The sequence below is a fragment of the Sceloporus undulatus genome, unplaced genomic scaffold, assembly GCF_019175285.1.
Source record: "Sceloporus undulatus isolate JIND9_A2432 ecotype Alabama unplaced genomic scaffold, SceUnd_v1.1 scaffold_17, whole genome shotgun sequence".
Classification (NCBI taxonomy): domain Eukaryota; kingdom Metazoa; phylum Chordata; class Lepidosauria; order Squamata; family Phrynosomatidae; genus Sceloporus; species Sceloporus undulatus.
The window spans coordinates 2,535,913-2,560,267 of record NW_024802939.1 but is presented as its reverse complement, the minus strand read 5'-3'; the positions used below and the strand labels follow the sequence as shown (position 1 = coordinate 2,560,267).

The following is a 24,355-nucleotide window of genomic DNA, read 5'->3' as shown; positions in this document are numbered from 1 at the left end:
CATAGGCATAGTGCTTTCTGCACTGCATTTTCTTATCCAAAGTGTGTAGGTGTAGCTTTATGATACTTCCACATCCACGTAACCACACTGATATTGCTGAATGAATGTTGTTAATTTCTCCAAGGTCCTAAAGCACACTTGAGAAAAAATCCAGTTTGAGACTGCTTTAACTGCCTTGGCTCAGAGCTAGGAAACCCTGGGAATTGTAGTTTATTGTGGCACCAGCAATCTTTGACAGAGAAGGCTAAATGTCTTACAAAACTACAGTTGCCAGAATTCCCTAGCATTGAGCCAGGGCAGTTAAAGCGGTCTGAAACTGGATTATTTCTGCAGTGTGTTTTGGACCTTCAGCATTTTGCCTACTGTCATCAGCATATGTAGTCTCTCCTATGTATCAACTATTATCTAACACAAATAATAGAAAAATTATCGTAAATCCAGTGCAGGATTACAGCCTAGAAATTGGCAGGTCTTTGTGAAAAAGGACCTATCTCACATGTAGTTCATATGGAGAAATAACCGAGGTTATTTTTTTTTCCTTTGAAGGCCTTTGAAATAAACCATGATTAGCTGGGTTTTATCCTAGGAACTTTGCCTCTTACTGTATTGCCTTCCATTTAGCAGATGGAAAATTTGTATGTGCCATTTTTATTGACAATGCATGCTAGTGCAAAATAAATTCAATCACAGGAAATAGTTACTGAGGGCAGTTGTAACCAGAATAAGCATCCACAATATAGACAACAACATTTTTGAAACTAAATTTCCACAGGTCATCACAGAGAGATGCTTTGCTTTGTCCAAGGAATCCTTCACTTTAGGTTGTTCTCTTCTGTAGCAAGTCTGAATCTCAAGAGGCAATGTGAAATCATTTTACTATTTGTTATCTCTGTTTCAGAATGGGACAATTTCCTCATGTACAAGATCTAACCAATTATGAGGAAAAGACTGATGTGTCTTTAGGCTTCTGTATGATAAAGAAACAACCACAGCCATTGCTACTGCGGGAACTAACAGAGCCGTATCCTGAAATGGCTTTGAAGGTTGGGCATTTGAAGGTTTTTTAAAAAATGGAGAAGGGGACACAATAATCCAAAATCTATGCATCCATAAAATATAGGTTCAGTTGCCAAGCTTTCAAAAGTTCCTTTTAAAGACTCCTAATCCCAGAATCACTCAGTGACCATCCTGGGCAATTTGGGCAGTCGTATTCTTAAAAAGAGAACTTTCCCAAGCTCTGTTCGGTTGCACTAGGAATAGAGAGAGGCAGGCACTTGTCAAGACAGCTCCCTCTTCCTAAAGCCTCAAGCCAAGCAGAGCTTCTGGTGAGCTTAGACCTTGGAGGAAAAGAAAGCTGTCCATCCAATTTACTGTCTGCTTTTGTACTGCCTCTGTGCCCACCTTCTTTTTTCAGCTCCACATACAGTCCTAGCCTGAATTAAGTATATGTTTACAGTTCTGGTGCATCCTGTTTGTGTAGAAAAATCAACATACAAGAGAAAGAAATGGGATGATTTTAGGGCCATATAAAACAAAGATGCAGAGAGCGTTATAGAGAGGCTCACTAGTAGGAATTACTTATTATTTATTATTTATTATTATATTTATTTGTATCCCACTCTTTTCCCAGAACTGGGACTCAGAGTGGCTTCACAACATTAAAACATTATGATTAAAAACATAGAAAAAGTACATTAAAAAGGAATTAAATTATTACAGTATTAAAACAGATAGTTATTTGTTAATGCTCTTTTTCTTCACTTTCAGGAGTATTGAAGAATTGCTCCTTTGTCCAAATTATATTTTGCTAAGAAATGTTATCTTTTAAAGGATGAAAACTGGAATTCATTAACAGTAATTAAAAAAAAAGCAGCCTGATCACAACCTATGGTTCTGATTCCTGACAGTAGATTTGTTATTTCAGGTTTAGTTACAGATATTGGGAATGTTCATGGGATTTACATGCTTGGAGAGTTTTGTAGTCCAATTGTATGTATAATTTAATAAACGTATGACGGAAGTCCCACTAATTACAACATGTAAAATTGTTGCCTTCATTACAGTGACAATGACAATGACAATGACTATTTGTATCTTGCTTCCGCCCAGAATTGGGTCTCAAGGTGGCTTACAGTTTAAAAGAGTAATACAGTATAGTTAAAACATAGAAAGTGTATGTTAAAATAGAATTAAACTAGTCACAATATTAGGTAAAGGTAGTCCCTTGACATGTCTAGTCATAACCAACTGTAGGGGGGCAGTGCTCATCTCTGTTACTAAGCCAAAGAGCCAGCGTTGTCCGAAGACAAATCTGGTGGTCATGTGGCCAGCATGACTACACCAAATGAAGAGATGGTGTGAGTGGGGTGAAGGTCAGTGGGAGGAGAAAGTAGAGGTCTCAGGTTTTTTTAAAAATTAAAATTTTTAAATTTTATTTTTTAAAAAATATATATTTGAAATATTCTTTAAAAACATCACATCTTACCAAATTTTCATTTTAACTACATGAAACTATATGCATGTAAAAGCAGTGTGTATGATATTGTAATTTAAATATATAATTTTAATTTTGCTAGTTGTTTATGCCACAACTATTACCATTACATTCAGTGATATGGAAGAATTACAATTTATGAGTAATACTTGTACAAAAACATTACTAAGGATTCTGTATGGTGTGGTATGTGAGGAGGTCAATGAGGGGTGACACTGTGAGATACCACACCAACTGACGCCAATCCTAATGATGCCACCCCCACCAGCCATGCTTGCAGTGATGGTGGAACTGAAAGAAGCGCCTCTCCTGATAATCTCAGGGCTCGAGCATGCTCATACTGAGGAAGATGTGGTCTGCCAAATAGCTTGAGCTGAGCCATATAGGACTTTGAATTGTGTCCAGCACTTTGAATTGTATCTGGAAACAAACTGGGAACCAGTGGAGCTGTTTTTACAGAGGCATAGCTCCAGTTAGCACTCTGGCTGAAACTTCTTGAACTAGTGGAGCTTCTGAACACTCTTCAAAGTCAGCCCATGTACAGCATATTATAGTAGTCCAAACAGGATGTAACTAACATATGTACCACCATAGCCAGATCCAGCAACTCAAGGAACAGGGACAGTTGGTGCACAAGCTTTAAATGTACAAAAATGCTCCTGGCCACCACAAAACGTGGGCATCCTGGTTAGAAGATGAGTCCAGGAGTGCAGTTAACCTACTAACCCGTGTCTTCAGAGGAAGTGTAACCTCATCTAACACAGACAGAATCCCTGTTTCCCGATTTGCCTTTTGACATCAAGAGCACCTCTCTGTCTTGTTGGATTAAGTTTCAATTTGCTTGCCATCATCTAGTTCATTAGTGAGACAAGCAGCAGTTTAAACAAGTCAGCCACCTTGGATTGGGTTAGAAAAGAGTAGTAGTGTTGGATGTCATTCACATATTGATGGCACTGCTGGTATAGATATCTACTCCAAAGTAAATCCCACTACATTCATTAATACTTACTCCCAGTGAGTGTACACAAGACTGTAGCTTTAATCAGTTAAACTTCACAACACCTCTATTGTGCAGAAATAACTGTCTACACTGAGTTGTTAAATTTACTTTAAAGTATAGTGGAGAGAGGCTGAATAGTTTAATCAGAAATGCCATATTGAAAGCTGAGAGGAGAATTGTGTCTACATTTGAAAGCTTCAGGTTTTGATTAAATGACTTTTGAAGCTTCAGACTTATGACACAAACCAGGGGGCTTTCTACACGGCCCTTTGGGACGTCCGGAGGACGTCCCATTTTAAAAAAGGGGCGTCTCTTTTAGACGCCCCTGGGCCTCGTACGGACTCCGTCCGTACAAGATGGCGCCGGCCTTTCTACATGGCCGGCGCCATCTTTACGCATCGGACGCACAGCGTCCAGACGCGTCGCGCCGCTGCTGACGTAGCGAGCGCGCCCCTGGCGCCTCGCTACGTCGCAAACGCGACGCAAAAAGAAGCTCCATTTTGGAGCTTCTTTTTTCGGTCCGCGCGGGAGTCGGGCCGTCTATAGGCTCCGGCTCCCCCGCGGACCTTCTGGCGGCGGCGGCAGACCGCCGCAAAGCGGCGGTGTGTACCCTGCCCAGGGGAGAAATTAGCAAGATGAGACAAGTAAAAGAGAAGAGTAAATACAGTGTGAACTCAATGAAATCCACAATCCTTGATTCTTTCTCTCCCACTTCCCAAAATAATGATGCTCTGTTTTATATTACGTTGTTAGAGGTGCCAGTGCTAAAATCATTTTTTCTTTTTACTTCCAGAGGAAAAAAATAATTGCCTATCTGACAGATGCAAGTGTACAGCAAAGCAACAAAAGTTGTCCTTTCCACACACCATTAAATTTTGTCACTGGAGCTTATCACTTTGGCAATACTCCTGACACTCATTTGCTGTATACAACTTCCCAAACATCATCAAGAGACCGGTAATGAGATGAATTTTTATTCTAAGCATTTTATATTCTCAGAATTTAGACCTTTATGAGCAGAGCCTCAAAATGTTACTTTTTTAAAGCAACAACTTTCATAATGCCAAATTTGATACACCATGATGCTTGGGGGATTCTGGGAATTGTAATCCAAAATAAATCCCTCCCCCCATGCTCTATATCAGATATTGTCAGCCTAAGTGCCTAGGTTTTACCTAGCTAGGCTAAGGGCTGAGGAAAGTATGTGAGGATCAAATAAGCCAGAGGCAACAAGCAGCAAATCAAGAAAACAAGGTCTAGAAGCAAAGAGATAATCAAAAGACAGGCTTGGTGGGCAGGTACCAGTTTAAGCAGATGGAGACTAAACTGCTCAGACTAAGCTTGGAGAAGTACTTATATATAGCCAGCCATGGCCCTATTGGTCTCTCAGTTTATATAGTCCTGGCTGGTGCTAAGACTTCCATTCTAGACAGGTGACTATGCCACAGTTTAATCATTGGAGGCTATCACACGGGACGGGAGGCTCTCAATCTTGAAAGAGAAGATAGCGAGGTCAATTCGAAAATTGATTTATCACACCTTACACGGCCTCCCCGAACGCAACCCAGATTCTGTGCAAAGTAAGCCATCACATCGGTGGGTTCTTAATTGCAAATTGGCACCCTTGTGCATGCTCAGTGAGACTCCAGATGACTGGAGCATAGCATATTTAGGTGAGTGAGAGAGAGGAACCAAGGAACCCCACAATTTGCAAAAAAGGTTGGGGGAGAGAATGGTTGAAAGAATATGCTCTATTCACATTAAAACGAGCATATATTCACTCTTGTCACATTAAAATGTGAATATAATGGTTATCCAATAGCTCCCGGTCCATGCTTCTTAATTAGCAGGCAGCAGCCCCCCCCCCCCCACTCAGCAATGCTGAAGAACAAGCAAAAGTGTGGCTTCGTGGGAACCCCCCCTTTCCAGATTGGGGGGGAGAACCAGGAACAAAGGAGACATGCACATCACACCAAACAACAGTGCACTGAGTGCGAAGTTGCCTAGGAATAGGGTTTGTGACTTTGCTAGTTCACTGAATTTACTTAACTGTGGATTGACGCGTGATTGCGTTTGGAGTGCGTTCGGACTGCCAGCGATCGCATGTGGTAACCTTTCGCGCAATAACGTGAATACGCATGATTGCGTTAAGGATGACACTGGATTATACTTCCAATTTCAGTCGTGTGATAAACTCCATTGATAGGCTAATCTGAGAGCTGTCCAAGTGGTGCAAGAAGTAAGATACCTGAATTCTGGCCCAGTTCCAGCTACATAATTACAGCACTTTATTCCACTTCAACTGCCATTGTTCCATCCTATGGAAGGCTGGGATCTGTAGTTTAGGGAGGGGCATTTAGAATTCTCAGTTAAAGAGCTCTGGTGCCACTACAAACCTCATGATTCCATGGGATGCAGCCATGGCAGGTGAAGTGGAATTTAGTGGTATAAAGTAAATGGGTCCCAGGTTTCTAATTTAAGTACCCTGGCACCTGAGCCTTACAGATATTTTCAGATTAGCTTGCTAAAACAAGATTGTATGTTAAGTTTGAAAAAGGGAGCAAAAGATGTATGTTTGACGTGATAACCAGTCTCTGATATGGTAGCCCAGTTTTGTATATTTGCCTAGCCTTGAAGGACATTGTGTATCTCTGGACAAGTTTCTTCCTTCACCAGAAGGTTACTGAGCATGTTTAAAAGACAAGAACTGCAAAGCACCGTGTGCCTGGAACATTAGCATAATGAAAAAGAATAATAATATACCGTTCCATTTCTACTTCCTAATTTTCTATGCCTTTGCCTTCTATACATATTTATTTATTTTTACATTCAAGATCACATTTTGCAGTTGATGTTCGTACAGCATCATCTAGAGGACTGATCTTCTTCATGGGAGAGAAACTGGGGGGCAGATACATGTCCCTTTACCTTTCAAAGGGACGTTACGTCTTTCTACTTGCTGCTGATGGAAGAAAGATCAAGATCAAGAGCAAAGCCAAATACAGTGATGGACAATGGCATACGGTGAGTGGGAGGGATGCTCAGATTAAATAATTCAGATGTCCATTACCTATTAAAGTACATAGGACAACTTTCTACTTCAGTTTCATCATTTTAGGAAAACTCCCAGACAGACAACATTCCTTACCATATAGATTATTTCTGAATATTGTTTGACATCCTAGGACCTAGCAGCTCAGCCAATCCACACTGAGACTTCATCACTAGCATCAAGAACTCACTTTGTGCATTATAACATTAATCTGTGGAGCCTACAACCAACTGTTTTCCAAGATAATCTGCTTCCCCTCCCCACCAAAAAACAGGAAGTGGAATTATGTGCTTTCCCCCCTTTCTTCCCCTCTTAAATGTAAATATCCCCCACCTCTATACTACAGCTATTATACAGTGGGGTCCTGCCATCCATGGATCTGAGCATCCACAGATGGCAAGCCCCATTGTTTCCATGGGGTAAGGGGACAGAACAGATCCCCCACGGATAAGGGACAGCTGTATTTGCACCAGTGGCAACAGCAGTTAAATTCACTTAGGGTTCCCTTTAAATTTAAACTGGGATTTGAATCCTGGTTCTAACAGAGTCAGCATGGTTTAGTGGTTTCAATGCTGGATTATGTCTCTGGAGACCAGGATTCGAATCCCTGCTCGGGCGTGGAAACCCATTGGGTGGCCTTGGGCAACTTCAGAGGAAGGCAATGGCAAACCCCCTCTGAACAAATCAAGAGACCTTGGAAGGCTGCACTCTTCCTCACTGCACCTGTCCCTATTAATAATAAACAAACAAACAAAACAAAAACAAACACCACTGTCTATTTTTTTGTCCCAAATGCCCTCTAGAGGGCATTGAGAGCTTTTCTACCTATTTTCAAGGCCTTCCTGGGCTATTTTAGCCTCAGGAGTGTCCCTTTTTAATAACAGGAAGTGTTCATTTATTATTTCAAAGACAGCCTCTCTTGAGCTGAAGTTGGTCCATGAGGTCCCCCAAACATGGTGCGAATGCCCTCTAACTCAGGGGTAGGCAACCTTTTTGAGCCAGGGGCCGGGTTGCTATCCCTCAGACAACTGGGGAGCTGAAGCCAAAAAATAAATAATTAAATACATTTTAAAAAAATTAATTAAATACATAAACCGGGATAAATGTAGGACAAAATTTTCAAATAGAGGATACTTTTTTTTAAAAAATGGAAGACACACAAAAAAATTTGCTGATTTTTAAAAAAATGTTAATATAAATGCATGTTTCGGAGGCTTCTATAGACAATTGCCCCCCTTGCCCACCTCCTCCTGATAGGCCAAAGGCCCCACGCCCTCACGTGAGAGGCCAAAGGCTCCAGCGGCAATCGGCAGCAGGACCGGGCAGGGGCCAGTCCCAAGGCCTTGCCGGGCCGCAGGTTGCCTACCCCTGCTCTAACTCCTTAGAAGGCATTTGGGAACAAAAACATTTTTTAAAAAATGTTTACATTTTTACCCTGAGGCATATTGGGGGGAGGGGGCTCCTAACATGGTGGAAATGTGCTCCTTAGAGGGCATTTTGGAGAAAAGTTTTTTTTCTAAAAAAATTACCCCTAGAGACCTCAAAAATAACTCTGGGGACTGCATGTGGCCCGGGGACTGCACTTTACCAGTAAATGAAGGAACTGCTAGAGAAGTGTATAAAAGATTAACTGAGAGACTGGAGATTGCACGCATTCATCCATGGTCATTGTGTAGGCACTAAATTACATTTATATAAGTAAATATTCCCCAATTCAGCAGGTATGCAAAACAGCAAAGTAAGGTAATGGGCAGTGATGTGTGAACAACTTAGCTTTCTTTCCTTTCCTTTTCTTCTTTCCTAAGAAAAGAAAATTAAACAAGCTCTTACCCCTTATAATTATGCAGTCTCATAAATATTAAAGCCTGTGGGTGACACCTTGTAAACTCTTAAGGGACAATGATCACTGCATTATTGAAAATACAGAGTGATAAAATACTTGAAAAAGCAGAGTCTGATTATTGCTTAGAATGAAGAGAAAAATAGTGTACACTAGACCAAGCCCTTACTTTGTACTGCTTAATCTCTCTGTATCATGTTGGCTAAATACATACATTTCTCTCCTGAAAAGGTGACATTCAGCCAAGTTGGACAGAAAATGCGTCTTGTAGTTGATGGTTTGAAGGCTCGAGAAGGGAACGTACCACCTGCATTCTCTACTAAGACCGAGTCACCAATCTACCTGGGAGGAGTCCCTTCATTAAAGATTCAGGTAAAAAACTGAGGTGTTAGTTGACGTGGAATTAGATCAGGGTTGGACAGCACTTTTCAGTCGAATTAATGGCTAAATTCCAATCTGGGAAATGGCTCAGGGCTGCATTCCAGCAGTGAGTTGGGCTCTAAGGGCATAGATTGAGGAATACAGGAACAGGACAGGTGGTACTTTAGCAAAGTTGGTAGTACCAAATGTAATTCTTTTTAATTTGGGCATATTCAGCATCAAATATACAAAGCCCATTTCAGTTCTGTGCAGTGTACTGCTAAGCAAGCACCAATGTACCATCTTCCTGGTAGCAAAGCAGACCTCAGATCTGTGTATATAAAGGTTTTGCAGCTGCAGGGTGCTTCAGTTGTTGTTGTATGCCTTCAGGTTGTTTTTTACTGTGACCCTATGGCAAGTCTCTTCCTGCATTTTCTTGGCAAGATTTGTTCAGAGGGGGTTTGCCTAACCTTACCCCCGAGGATGAGAAAGTATGACTTGCCTAAGGTCACTCAATGAACAGGGGTTCAAACCCTAGTCTCCAGAGTAGTTGTAGTCCAACACCTAAGCCACTACATCACACTAGCTTTCTAAAGTTTTAATGCCCTGCTCTTTTAATGCCTTTGATATTTAAATAACTTTGTATTAGGTTTATAAGCTACTCTTATGTCAGTCACTGATAAAAGATAACAGTGAGGTTTTTCTGTGCTGGAGGAAAAAGGAACCGTATACACTCCCTCTGGGCCAGATTTGGCTCATAGGCTACAAGTTTCTCATCCTTTGTTCAAGACTATTTTCAAACTACACATATTGATTCTACTTTAATTTCCATAGTTCTGTCCTGTGGAATCCTGGGTTTGTAGTTACATGAGGTTCTTTGAAATTCTGTGTCAGAGAGTTCTATGCCTCACCACACTGCATATCACAGGATTCTGTATGATGGAGACATGGGGTTTAATGTCCACATTCTTCAAGGAAGCCAATATTTCCTCTTCTTTTCTACAGTGCTGTAGAAATAAACAACAACATCAACAATAATAATAATTTTCAGCTGCATGTAAAAAAAAGTGAGAGTCACAATATGATCAGTATGCCACCTTCCAGCTTGACTTTCACTAGAAAATCAAAAATTATATTTACCATGAAGATTCATTCTGGGAATGGTTTTATGCACATGCCAGCCCATGCTATTAGGAGTGTTAGTTATTTTTCCATTACTTCCATTGAGACTCTTTCCTTCTCCAGCAGTTTATTTTATCCTGTCTAGATAACCAGCTATGCTTCAGCCCTTTTCCAGTAAAATAATTAGAAAACAACATAATAAGCAGGATAGGGATATAGATGTAAACCCAGGTTTTGATTCATTCTTTTCCAGCACTTGCATAGATGCATAATAGTTTCACTGGCACCTTAACTGAAATTATACTGTCCACAGAACCATGCTCTTAGGAGGAGAAAACTGCTTTCTACAAATAACATTTTTGCACTGATTATTCCTCTTTGGCTTTTGTAGCCATTCACAGAGCCTTTTCTTATTAAATTTATGTATTATATATTCATTTGATGATGGGATCTTCCAGGCATATTGTACATATGATGTTGACCATTAAATTATTAAGATGGGGCCATCTTTGGCTAACAAATCAGCTGGATCATGTTCCTTCTTTTTCTCTAGGTTTGTATGATTCTATGTTCCATCAGTGCTGCTCTCTCTGTCTCTCTCTATTCTGTTTCCTTAATCTGTTACCCTCCAAATATTTTGGACTATAGCTTTCAGAATTCTTTATCATTAGCCATGATATCTGGTACTCATAGAATTGAAGTCTAAAACATCTTGAAAGCAGCAGGCTGAGTAAACTGATCTAGTTTATTACCCTTTAGTCCCTTCTTTATTCCTTTGCAGACTTAAAATTATTATGTCTGAACAGTCCTACCTCTAGAAGAGAGGGGGCTGCCTAAATGTAAAGGAAACATTTATGAATCTGTTCATAGGTTTGGCTGCACTGAGTACTGTGCTGCTCAAATACATATGATTGAATTTAATGAAATCCGTGGTTTTGTGTTTTTGTTTTTTTATTTTGTATTTGTCTTTTCAGAATATACCAAAAAAGAGCTTTATGGGCTGCTTGAGAAATTTTAATGTGGGAGGAAAGCCTGTACATGCTTACCATCAGAACAGTGGTGTCTTGCCTTGCTTGGATAATGCTTTGGAGAATGGGATCTCCTTCTTCAATGAAGGGGGGCATGTTGTCATTGGTGAGTACTGCAGCAGGAGTTACTGGTTCTGATCATCAAAATCTTGGCATTCACTAAGGACTTTATCACACAAGACTAAAAAGTGGAATTTTAACAGAATAAAAGTATCTTTGGCCAAAACTTATCACACAATGTTGTGTCCATCCTGTTCCTGCCTTGCATTCCATTCAGTACTGTAGTGGACCTTTTCACAGACAGGCAAAACCCATCAGTAGGCTCTCAATCTCACAGCTATTCCTTTACTGCCTTCATGCAATAGGTCCCGTCCACTGCAGTTCTGCTTCTCAGGCAGTCACATGGTGTGAGTAGACGTGATTCTTCTCCTCTTCCCTTCCCCTTGCAGTAATCACAACATCTAACACCTTCCCACATTCACATAGCAGCTGGCTTCTGGAAGGTGTTAGCAGCCATGTTTGCTGCTCCTCTCCACAAAGCATGGGGCTGCTGAGTGAATGTGTGCACACAGCAGTCCCACACACTGGGAGTGGGGAGGAGCAGCAGCTGCAGTGGCTTCCTGAAGCTGGATGCTGTGTGCACATTCACACAGCAGCCAGCTTTGAGAAATGTTTGGCAGCCACAATTGCTTGTTTCCATTCTTCTGGAAAGTTTGGCAGTTCAGAAAACAGATCACGCAACCATGGATTGCCAAAGTGCTATCAAGTCTGATGAGAAATTATGCCAAACCAGTATGTTTTCATTCTTAAGCTAGCACAATTGTGGCAGGAAGAGTAGACTGGTGTGATGAAGTCCTCAGTTGAGCAAACAGAGCTTCCACTGTGTCCAGTCTTATTTAGAGCACAACCTTAACTCACTAAGATGACTGTGGGCCAGCTGAGTTAACACTAGGCCACCTGATGCTATGGTTTATCTAAATCTCATCCAGCCTAGGAATTTTGGACTATCTTGGCCCTGGTCCAAGTTTGTGCCAGCATAGTAATGGTATCCTTGGGCTGAGGGCAGTTTGGATAAGCCATAACATGGCTCTCTCTGCATATCCTTTGCTTTCTCTTTTTTGGTCTTTATTTTTCCTGATCCTAGTTGTACCTTTAGATCCTGTAGCCCCTTCAGGGATCACAAGAAGCTTCTGCCTATTCTTAATCCCCTATAGCTGGCACATCTTTTGAGTAAGGATTGCACTGTCACTATTTTTTTAATTAGTGAGGTGACCCCCTGTCTATGGTGGAAAGAAGCTGTTGAGCAGGGGATGTGCAGCACCAGCTGGTCTGGGGGCTACACCTACCCCATTTTCAACTATCCCTCCCCAACCTCTGAAAGCTACTCCCACCCATTTTTTTCAGGTCTCAAGACTGGATGATTACTTCCAGTTCTGAAAAATGATGGGGGGAATTAACCTTCAAATGGAGATTTGTGCCCTTGGGGGATTCTCAGAAGTCCATTTGGGGGGCTATTTTTTCAGCAATGTGATTCTTATAGTAGATCTGGGCCTGGATCCAGGGACAACACGGGGTTGGGGGCTGCCAGCAGGATGTCCAATACCCATTCAAATTGCAGAGCTCCCTCTTTTTTTGAACACCTTCTCATAGAGTCCCTGCAGCAACTAAGCAGTACATGGACTTGAGCTCATAATCTGGTCATCTTTTTTAAAAAAATAACTGTTCCCAATTCTTTTTCTGGATTTCAGAAAAAAACTTCTTGAAGAACTTGTACTATAGGATTGCATTTAGCATTCGTCCAAGGAGTTTAACTAGCATTTTAATCCATACTGGCAGCAAACAAGGAAACTATTTAACTGTTTACATGAAAGAAGGTGTGGTAAGTATGATTTTTCTTCTCTTTTTTCCAATTTACCAGCACTTGTTGGGAGGGAAAGGGGAAAGATTCTAGCCTTGAATTATTAAGGAGTAGTACCAATTGCTACTGAATATGACAGCAAGTAAGAGGAAGGAACTGACAAAAACATCTCTATGTATTCTTTGCCTATGAAAATCCTATGAAATTCATGGGGTTGCCATAAGTCAACAGGCAACATGAAGGCAAACACACAGACATTCTAGTATATCAGGAGAGCATCAGATTGTTGAAGGTTCATCTAGTATCACAAAGCCGTACACTGTTTGGCTGTAGAGAGCTCCAGAAAATTACTTTTTTAAAAACTATAGCACCCACAATCCCGTAGCCAAAAGTTGCAGCCAAAAAGAGTAACTTTTCAATGCTAGTTAGATAGTGAAAGTCTTGTTACGCTGTTGCTTCTTTTGAATTCTACAATGCAAGCTACATTAACATCAGTATGAGATGCCATTAAAATCTGTCCCTGACTCTCAACTGCATCTGGAATGATTTAATCTTCATCTGATTGGTGTCCTTGCATGCTCTCCAAGTGCTCTGAGTGTAAATGACATTACTGTGTTATTAACAGCAAGTAGCAAAAATTAACTTCAGCCTGGCAGCAACCAACCAGTAAACTCTTAAGGTGAATATATCCTTTCTTCAAGAGTAGAAAAACATACAATTTTAAAAATACCTTTTCCTAGGAGGAGATGTACCTGATCTTCAAAACAACAATCTAGGTTTTACATACAAGGCCGTTGCAAAATACACTGAAAAGAATCAAACTCAGCAAATGTTTCATGGGCGCTTATTTTTGTGTCTATGGCGCGTTATAGACGGGCCTTTAATACACCCCCGTCACGTGCTAGGGGTTGGCCGAGGACCTAGCGTCCATACCGGCCTCACCCCAGCACGTGACGGGGGCGTAAAGATGGCGGCACCCTATACACACGGGCGCTGCCATCTTTACATGCTGGACGCGTTGCGTCCGCACGTGTCACCCCGGAAATGATGCCGCAAATGCGCCCCTTGCGCTTTGTGGCACCTCTTCCAGGGCCTGGGAAGGAGCGCGATTTCCGTGCTCCTTCTCGGCAGCGTCCGGGAGCCGCGCCGTTTAAAGGCTGCGGCTCCCGGACGGTGCAAGCGGCGGCGGCAGCAGACCACCACAATCCGGCAGTCTGTAACGCGCCTTAGTTTTTATTTTTATTCTCTTCATTATTTGTGTGTGTGTAAATTAAAAAGTCTATTCTTCACAGCTCACTGTCTCTGGAAATAATGGCGCTGGAGAGTTCTTGACATCACTCACACCTCAGCAATCTCTGTGTGATGGGAAATGGCATTCCATAGCAGGTACTGTGCAATCTCATTCACCAGGTCCTGTGCAATCTCATTTTAAAACAGGAGAAACGATCAAACATCACAGAGTTCCCCAAAAGTGTGCCTTATGCTTCGTAAAAAGACTGTTTCCGAGGACATTATCACATGAGGCTTTTAAACTGAAATTAAAGCTAGAAAATAGCATTTTGCCATACCTATCACACAATGTTGTCTCTCTATCCCATTGCTGCTTTGCTTTTAAAGTTTAGAGCATCCCCTTTTCATTGATGGGAAAACCTATCAATAAGCTCCCAGTGTTGCAGTCATGCCACCAGTGAAACCTGGATGGTTTCATACTCAGTACCTGTTGCATCAGACCATTGCCCATAATGCACTGCTCGCTGACTTCACCTACTGTACATGTTGCATCAGACTTCCCATGATGCACAGCTCACCAAATGCTGACTCATGCACCTGCCACTTGAACTGTAGTAATCTTTGCTCCAGTTACACCTAGTGGCCACATCCATGTCATTTTCAGACCAGTGTGGCACATGGTCCTGACAATACTGGCCTAGCAGCACCTTTGCTGCTGAAAAGTGATTTTGGAAGGAAGTACTATATTTTTCACTGGAGAAATAAGGCAAGGAGTGCCTGGCCATTCATAGTTTGTCCTCACTCACCCCATCCAATGGGAGCTAAATAGAGAATGAGGAGGATTTATAGAATCATAGGGTTGGAAGAGACCACAAGGGCCATCCAGTCCAAACCCTTGCCATGTAAGAATACACAATCTAAGCATTCCTGACAGCTGGTCATCCAGCCTCTGTTTAAAAACCTCCAAAGGAGGAGATTCCACTACACTCTGAGGCAGCATATTCCACTGTCAAACAGCCCTTATCATCAGGAAGATAGATATTGGAATAAAAGAGCTAGCGAGAGAAAGAGTAAGCACCTGACTAATATCATGCATAGCTATTGCGATGGCTTATTGCCTCCAAGAATATTAAGTACTGCATTTGCCCAGAAAAATAATTTTTGACTTGTGGAGAGTTGTGTGGCTATCCATGGTTGCTGCAATGAGACTGCAACTCCATCAGCCCTAGGTGCCATATAGACAGTAGAACAGAATGCTGGGCACTGTAGTTCAGCAATATCTGTTGGGCAAAACAACTCCCACGTCTGGCTTAGGCTGCATTTGCACTACAAAAATAATCCATCATTTTAACTGCCATGGTTCAATGCTATGGAATTATGGGATTTGTAGTTTGATATAGCACCAGAGCTCTCTGACAGAGAAGGCTAAATGTCTCACAAAACTACAAATCTCAGAATTCCATAGCATTGAGACATGGCAGTTAAAGTAATGTCAGACTCGATTATTTCTGCAGTACAGATGCAGCTTTAGAATCATAGTGGATAAAAAGTCTTCAGATACATTGCCAAAGATAAAGGAGGAGAGTGAAAATCCTTTATTTAGCTGAAGTCAGTCAGTTTTCTGGGTGGGAGGTGGAACTGACTGATTCATCTGATTCTTTACAGTAACTCAGAAGAAAAACACTATGCATCTTGATGTGGATACAATGAGTAATTACACTACTGGACCATCAACTGTACTTTCCACCAACCATGCTCAACCACTTTACTTTGGGAGAGTTCCAGGTAGGCGGGCTTGTTATTTGCTAATTTTTCATGCATTAGTATTTTATTTTGTTTCGAACAAGTTCCTGATGAGCGTGACAGCCTTCCGAAAAAAATTGCACTGAGTCAAAAGAAAGCTGATTTGTCAACTCACTTTTTATGTAGAAATCTAGACTTTCCACTGTGGGCCAAATTAGATGATGTGTTCATTTGATGAATGCAGTCAAAGAGCATGCTTTTAATTAGAGATAAAGATGGGGGGGAAGCAACAGAATGATTATAGGGAGTCATAATATAACCTTCTTCCATCACAGCTTCTATTTGCATCAGGAGGAAAACCTCCATTAGCACAAATGGAAGCAAGTAACAGGCGGAGGGGGACAATATTTTCTAGAACCACTGTGAGGTAGGAAAAGGGGTAATTTCTCACTCTCTATCCCCTTTGGTTTTTGCTAGGATTTCTCTGTTGCTCCTTATTTACATTTTGGAAAACATGAATATGAATTGCATTCACACAATTGACATCCCATCTAGTTTGGCTCTCATTCACTAACGCTTTGCTGTTCAGGTCATTCAATAATATTCCAGATTGTGGAAGATTCTGGAGGAAATTCTTACAGCCAGCATTCTTATGCTTTAAATTTTCTCCCCCCCCCTACTAATAGGAGAAACAGATACTATGCATTTCAATATTTGGAGATGAGCACAGATTATCTGTCAGTCAGTTACTAAGTTATAGGTGAGGGAGCATCTTTGCAAAATTTAGGTGGAAAATGCAGATTTAGGTTCCATCTCACAGGCATGCCTTACATATAGGCATCTATAGCAGTGTGCATAGACCTCCTTGACCAAGCAACATGGCTGAGCAAGTGCACTGGTGCCTAGGACATGATGCTAACCTGCATATTCTTGAAATGTTCAGTCTTCATGTCAATACCAAACATCTGAGCAGAGCTAATACTGAATGCATGGTTACATTTCTTCTGGATTAAGAAGGCACAGCTAATATTGTTCCTTATGTATTGTTCTGTTCTACACAAGGAAAAAAGGCAGGGTCCATTTATTGTGCATATAAGAGGGAAGGATGTGTGCATGAATAAAGATGCTCCCATAAATAATAGGATCACAGAGAACCTATTTAAAATGTTAAGGTTGCTTTCAAATAATGGATATATTCAAAATAATTTTAGTAGCTAAAAGGAAAAGACCTGAGATTTCTTATAAGTGGGAATATAAATCTTATGTTTTAGGCAACTTTCCCTTGACAAAGAAATAGTGAATTATGTATCTCAGAAACAGAATTTGGCTTTTTACAATTATATATCAACCTTCTAACATGTATTTAGCCTATCTTTATTCTTTCTCTTTACAGTGAACTTGGAAACAGCATGGCTTCCTGTTCAGGATATGTTTCTTGGCTGTCTGAAGGATGTTAAAATCAATGACAAACCTGTCTTAATAAGCAAAATTTCAGACATTCATGGTGTTGTCAGCTTGCAAGGGTGCCCTGTTAATTAACCATTTCACATGTATCTTCTCAGGGTAAAATCTCCTAATGTACTGTATGAAATGCCTCAATATGGTTTTATTTCTTCTCATCTCTTTGTAATTCTTGCCATTTGTGTACACAAGGTTTAAAGATGTATATTTTTTCCCCAGAAATATAGACTTCGTTGCCATTGTTAGATGCTTTATGAAATAATTTCCTTTTTTCTTTGTACCGCTCATTTTGTATGATAGAGCCATGTGAAATACAGAAGGGTCTTGTATATAACATTATCTGGTGAAATTCTGCTCAGTTACAGTGATATACAACCAGAGCAATTGCATTGACATAACAGCCAAGCCCTGAGGCTCTTGACATGGCAAGAATACCCAAATTGGAACTATAAAAATGTTTGAATTGGAAGAAGCATCTGACCTGTAGACAGAATTTTATGAAAATAGAAAATGATGTTGGGGCAATGAACCACTTCTTTCATACTGACATGTGCATTACATAATTGACAGAAATAATATAAAATCAGTATGAAGCACTTTAAAAAGAGTGAAATCCCAGGGGTCACAGTTCTAAGATTTCTAAGAACAAATAAATGCAACTTGCTTTTAAACAATTCTATACACTTATTGGACCCTCACACAGCAAGATTTTTATCAGCTTTTCATCAGCTTTAATCAAAAAGCTTGACTGGTTAAAGAAAATGAGTTTAGACCCACTATATCTCTGTTCAGAAGATGTAATATGCATGAGTTGTTCCTGAATCATAACAGAAGAAGAAATGGTACATTGCTTGTTTTGATTCTTTTACTGTCTCAGCCTGATTGCAAGACCTGCAGTCAGAATTTTTTAAAAATACAACAAGTCTGCTTAAAGAATTATTTAACAGTTTATCCTGTAATTTTTTTCAGGGTTTCCTTCCTTTTGTTGCCTTACACTGAAAAAACTTACTTTAGAAACACCAGTCCAGAAACATCTCACAGAAGCAAGTAGTTACGATGTACCCATTACTGATTTTTTAAACTGCTCACTATGACATTCAACAAACTGGCTCAATAACTCTGTGGTCAACCATTTTATACTAGTCTAGTGTCATTAAAGCATTGCTGAACACTGGCACAATCCCCAAAGAAGGAAGACATCAATAAAAATATAAGAAGACATAATGGCCACTATTATCCCTCTGAGTCCATGACAACATTTTCTTACTTATGTGGGGGAGGTTGTCTTTGCATTTGTGGTTGGAAGCATGATGCTCAGGATCCTGTTAAATGCTTATAGGTGAGTCCTATAACAGTGTATCAGTACAGTTACTGGAAAGATTAATGTTAGCATAAGAAGGTTCTTAGCCCAGACTGAAACTCTTAAAAATAAGCTTATCTAGTTACAAGTAAGGTTAAGATTCTAATAGCCTTTCTACTAGCAAGCCTATTCTCTCATGTTTCTTGTGGAGAATACATTGTGCAGGAGATATTCCTAATCAATTGTGTCTATAGTTTATTTCCATAGAAATTAAACATATTTGAAAGTTACCTCTCAAAAATCACAAAATATGGAGGAACAATATTTCCTCTACTTTGGGCTTTCACTCTAAATGTATATATGTGTATTTTGTACAAATCTCACAGGCTGTATGCAGTCTTCCAGGGTCTTTTTGTGGCCCATCAAAGCCTTGTGCAGACCCCCATGAACTTCATGCATACACACACACACCAAAACTGGGGGTTGAACATAGCTCAGAATTAGATATGGTGGACCACAAAAAACCCTCAGGAGAAAAAAAAACAGAAGGAAAAAAAACCCTTGCAAGAATCAGCTGAAAGCAAAAAGAGAAGTAACACCTGTTGCCATTTATCCTTATTTTCATGGAGAAGTGCAGCCAACTGTGGGGGCCCTTGTACTCCACAAAGTTGCCCACTCCTGAACAATGTCTCACTCCAGAATATGACAATAATGGTCATATGAAAAATGCAGCAACTTTTCCAGTGGCTGTATTTATTGTATTTATTATTTTCTTGTTATTGTCATAAAGACATTCTTCACCAATAACGCATCAACCAGCTACCTAATAGCATATATATTACTTTGATTATATACCCTATATACTTGACTATAAGTTGAGAAATCTCTGCCCCAAAATTGCCCCTAAAATTTTGGGTAGACTAATATAAGAGTCAATACATCAGTAGTGCTTAGAAAGTCCTAAAGCAAGCAAACCTGATGCCCCAATCTCCATTGAACACCAATTCCTTCCCCCTCTGGTCTGTTTTGCAAGCCTTTTCTTCCTATCGGAAAAACTCCCTATTTAAATCCACTTGCTTCTCTCTCTGAACCATTTTGGAAACCCTGGCTTCCTAGGGAAAACATTTCCATTTAAATCACTTGCTTCTTTCTCTGCTCTGTTTTGTAAGCCCTGGCTTCCTATGGGGAAAAAAACCTCTCCATTTAAATCCACTTGCTTCTCTCTGGTCCCTTTTGCAAGACCTGGCTTCCTATCAAAAGAACTTTCCATTTAAAACCATATCTCCAGTCCCTTTTGTAAGACCTTGCTTTCTATGGAAAAAACTCTCAATTTAAAACCATTTGCTTCTGTCTCCAGTCCATTTTGCAAGACCTGGCTTCCTATGGAAACAACTCTCCATTTAAATCCACTTGCTTCCTTTCTCAATCTGATGTTAAAACCTCTCCTCCAGCACCTGGGAATCCATTGGGAGAGGTCCAGAGAAGGAGAAGGAGGGACGGGAGTGGTATTTCCCCCTTTCCATCCTTCCTTATAGCCCCTTAAGCTTTACCCTTGACGTATCCACGGGTCATATCAAAATCCAGGATTTTGACCCTGAAACCTTCCCTCGACTTATACATGAGGTCAACTTGTACACGAGTATATAGGGTAGTCTTCTTTATGTTGGAAATCACATGCATGTTTGTAGACAGAAAATAATTATACTTTGCCCTTTAGTTTGGATTATAGAGCATACTGTTCACACATCATATCTTTATTCTCCCAGTACTTTCCAAAGTGTTGGCATTTGTTTATTTAATTTATATATCAATTTTCCAGTAGAAATAGCAGCCAAGGCAGCTGATTTCACTAATATATAAAACAAGATACAACGTAAGTGGAAAAAATCAATTAAAACATTAAAAGTTATTCAATTAATTAAAATGCACATAAGTAAAAAAGGAATTGAATTGAAGCCCCCAGACCTGTTGCATAAAAACATCTTTGCCTGTCAGCAGAAGATGGACTGTGCCCGGCCTCACTTGACAGGAACCTCTGGAGCCAAGGAGCAGCTTGGCCCTCTGTCACAATTACCTCCCATATGCTTCTCTGATCATGGCAGGACACAACATATTTTCATTATGCATATACACAATGGTGGTAGATAGGAAACAGGAACTAATAGTGAAACAGTGGTAACCTACCATTTTTTCTTTGCTTTCTAACTCTCCCTGTTCTTGATTTCTATAATACACAAAGAAGCATCTGGTTCCTCAAATAGGGAAAACAAGTGGAAGTGTGTTATCCAAGGTTCTGAATTTTATTATCCCAAATAGGTTCAGCAACTTGAATAGCCTTTTTATGGCTGGACTAAAATCCAGACAGGATACATAGCCCTCACTGACATCATAGCCTCCAGCCCCTGCACCATTAAACTAGTACTTAATTGCAGCTGCAACTACAGTGGGCCCTTGTTATCCACTGGGGTTTGGTTCCAAGATCCCCCGTGGATAACAAAATCCGTGGATGCTCAAATCCCATTAAATACAATGGCATGGTAAAATGGTGTGCCTTATATAAAATAGAAAATCAAGGTTTGCTATTTGAAATTTATACTTTTTTGGAATATTTTCAAGCCATAGATGCTTGAATCTGTGGATAAAAAGTCTGTGGATAAGGGGAGGCCGACTAGTAATTATCTAACCTAGTATTTTTTTTAAAAAAAAAGTCTTCACTTCTGTATTTTGCTACTTCTGTTTGTAAAAACAGATGAAGCACAAGTCTTCTCCACAGGCTACAAGAAACCAGAGCTAGTTGACAAACCACTTTGATAACATAACTGGAACACACTGCAGAAATAAACCAGTTTGAGATTGCTTTAACTGCCCTGGCTCGGTGCTGGAGAACTGTGGTTTATTGGGGCACCAGAGCTCTCTGACAGAGAAGTCTAAATGTCTCACAAAACCATAGTCCCCAGAATCCCCTAGCACTGAGCCAGGGCAGTTAAAGGGGTCTCAACTGGATTAGCTTAGTAGTGTTTATTTCATAGCATGAATGAGAGCTAGGAAAATTAGAAATGCATATAGGGTTTTGCCATAGTGAGTCATCATAGTAGCACAGCTGTGCCACATACAGCTGCCACATAAGGGAAGGTGACAAGGAGACAAGGACTTTGGGCACTCCAGCTGTTTTAGACTTCGACACCCAAAAGCCCCAGTCAGGCAGCATGTCCAGCAATAAGCAATTATAGGAACTGTAGTCTGAAAGATCTGGAGGACAAAAGGTTCCTCACCCTACCATAAGAGATCTTTGTTTAATTTCGATTGAAATTTTGGCACGAGGGACCTACACCTGCTGGACAATGCTGCCAAGTGATGATCTGATGAGCATCTGGCTCTTTAAGCTATGTAATTTAGTGATGGATGCCATATTATTATAATCCTCTCTGAGCCTCTGGCAAAAAGCAACTTTTGAATCTAAACAGGTGCTTATATGGGATGACATGCTGCTAATGTACCTGTTTTAATAGCATCATCATGAGAGCTGCTCGACTAATCTGGTGAAGACAACTTTGCATGACAGTTCAGTGACACTGACAAGAAATGCTGTTAATAGTGTCTGCACATTCTTTAAGCTTTATTGTTAGTCAACCATATTAAAGGAAGCATATCTTATTTCCATTCCTGAGTACCACATCCTCCCTTTCATCTTTCTCTGAATACAGTATATTATTATTATTACTCATTTGTCCAAATGTAGCATGTTGACAACCTGCCTCTTTTAGTAATTGCATTGATCCAGTAATTCATGACAATGAAAGGCCTGGCAGGGGTGAAAAGAACAATGCAAACTCACAGGCATTTGAAAAAGTTTGCCTACCAAATGTACATCTCTCTTTCAACAGCTTGATGGTATTGTCTTTCAAAGGTATATCTTCCAGATTGTTTAACACAGTTCTCTTTGGCTCTTCCTCTTAGAATAAGTACCTGGACCAGTACAGCGACAGGCGGTGCAGAGGAGGGTACTCTTTTGATGGCCTCCATGGTCAGGGACCGGGAGGCTGTGGCGCGTTACAGATGGGCCCATGAGGCGCCGTCATCATGCGCAAGGGGCGGCGCTTCCTGACGCACCTTGCCCCTCTCATGTAATGACTACGTCAAAATGGCGCCGCCGCATACAGATGGGCGCCGCCATTTTGACGTAGCGGACATTGCGTCCACACGTTGTGCGGTGGAAGTGATGCTGCGAGTGCGCGCTTTGGCACTTGCGGCATCTCTTCCAGACTGCAGGAAGGAGTGCGAAAATCGCGCTCCTTCTTTGCAGTGTCCAGGAACCGCGCCGTTTGGCTGCTGCAGTTCCCGGACGCTGCAACCGGCGGCGGCGCGAGACGGCCCCTTCTGGGCCGTCTATAACACGCCTGAGTATGGGGCATGGGGTACCTGAACATGGCACATGGTGGAGCTAAGATGGTAGGCTATTTAAGGTAGCTACCCTCCCATGTGCCTCTTTGGACCATTGCAGTGTGGCCCACCCTCCTACCCTCGGTGCAGTGTGAGTTTACTGGTAGCTTTGAGGCCCTTTACCTGGCTTTTTTATTTTATTTTTTGCCTGCCCCTTACTGTATCTGAAGGTTACTGATGATTGGCTTGAGGTGATATCTTGAAATAGGCTACCATTTGGCAGGTGATGGTGGTGGCATCAGCGTACATCCTTGGCACTCTTTTGGTGAAGGGTAGGGCACTGGAATGGCCTCTACAGGTCTTGTAAACCAGGGGGCAGGGAAAGAGGCTACCATTGAAGCTGACCTAGGGGTTATAAAGTCCTGTAAGAGAGTGTAGTGGTTTGAGCATTGGCCTAGGATACTGGAGACCAGGGTTTGATTCCCAGCTTGGCCATGAAACCCACTGGATGACATTAGTCAAATTATACTCTCTCAGCCTCAGGGGAAGTCAATGGCAAATCTCCTCTGAACAAATCATGCCAAGAAAAACCCATTATAGGGTTACCATAAATTGGAAATGACTTGATGGCACACATCTCACACAAGATTCTTCTGAATTATGCCACTGGGGCTGTTGCTCCCATCGCACTCTCTTCCCAGCGTTACCAGATATCCTCCTTTTTCAGGACATGTCCTCCATTTCAATCTTCTGTCCAGGAGGAATTTCAAAATGTCCTCCATTTGGAGCATGACTAAGAAGCACGAATTTATATTTAAATGAGTGTTGTCAGCTTTTGCTTGGTAATGTTCTACGTTTTTTCTTGAATGTCCTACAATTTGCGGCGCCTTGTCCTCCTTTGCAGTTAGGACATCTGGTCACCCTGCCTCTCCCTTCCCCCCGGCCTTCCTACTATCTGCCCTACCCAGCATGCCCTTTGGTTTTTTTATTTTTATTTTTTCCACACAAGTTTGGAGCTCTACTCCTGCAGGTTATGTTTGAAAGTAAAAGGTATAAATAAATAAATAAATAAATAATCAATCAATCAATCGGGGTGCTTGGGAATGATGAAGGGAGAGGGCACAGGGGAGAGAAGGAGACACCGACATCATGTGACTGTCAATCTTGCAGCTATCATGGCAGTGACATTTTGGAAGAGGGACATGTGTCACTGAAAGGTCATTGATGGGTTTCCCTGTCAATTAAAAGGGACACAGCAGCTACTGGTTGGAGACAGAGCAGTCAGTTTCAGAGACCTTGTTGTCTCTGAATAAGTATCACCAAATCAGCTTTTTTCTGGTCTAATGGTTTTAAAGTGGTGCGTAGTAATCTGCTAAGAGGTTCTAACTATTGTAAAATGGGAGGAGATCTCACTCTAAGCTGGCCATTTGTCCTGGCCTCCCCAAATTAATTTCAAAGTGTGTTCTGGAACTAATTAAACCAGAATA

General features: G+C 41.0%; 1 protein-coding gene across 1 annotated transcript in view; it reads left to right on the top strand.

Moving 5' to 3' along the window:
* LOC121917420 (laminin subunit alpha-3-like) overlaps nt 1-18,127 on the top strand; it is a 176,128-nt gene extending 158,001 nt beyond the window's left edge. Inside the window, exons 70-78 of the mRNA XM_042443368.1 lie at nt 899-1,043; nt 4,288-4,451; nt 6,329-6,518; nt 8,618-8,758; nt 10,843-11,002; nt 12,645-12,775; nt 14,047-14,140; nt 15,650-15,769; nt 17,121-18,127. Coding sequence (XP_042299302.1) covers nt 899-1,043; nt 4,288-4,451; nt 6,329-6,518; nt 8,618-8,758; nt 10,843-11,002; nt 12,645-12,775; nt 14,047-14,140; nt 15,650-15,769; nt 17,121-17,266 — 1,291 coding nt within the window. The 3' untranslated portion in view covers nt 17,267-18,127. The remainder of the gene's footprint in view (nt 1-898; nt 1,044-4,287; nt 4,452-6,328; nt 6,519-8,617; nt 8,759-10,842; nt 11,003-12,644; nt 12,776-14,046; nt 14,141-15,649; nt 15,770-17,120) is intronic.
* The last annotated feature ends 6,228 nt before the right edge of the window (nt 18,128-24,355 follow it).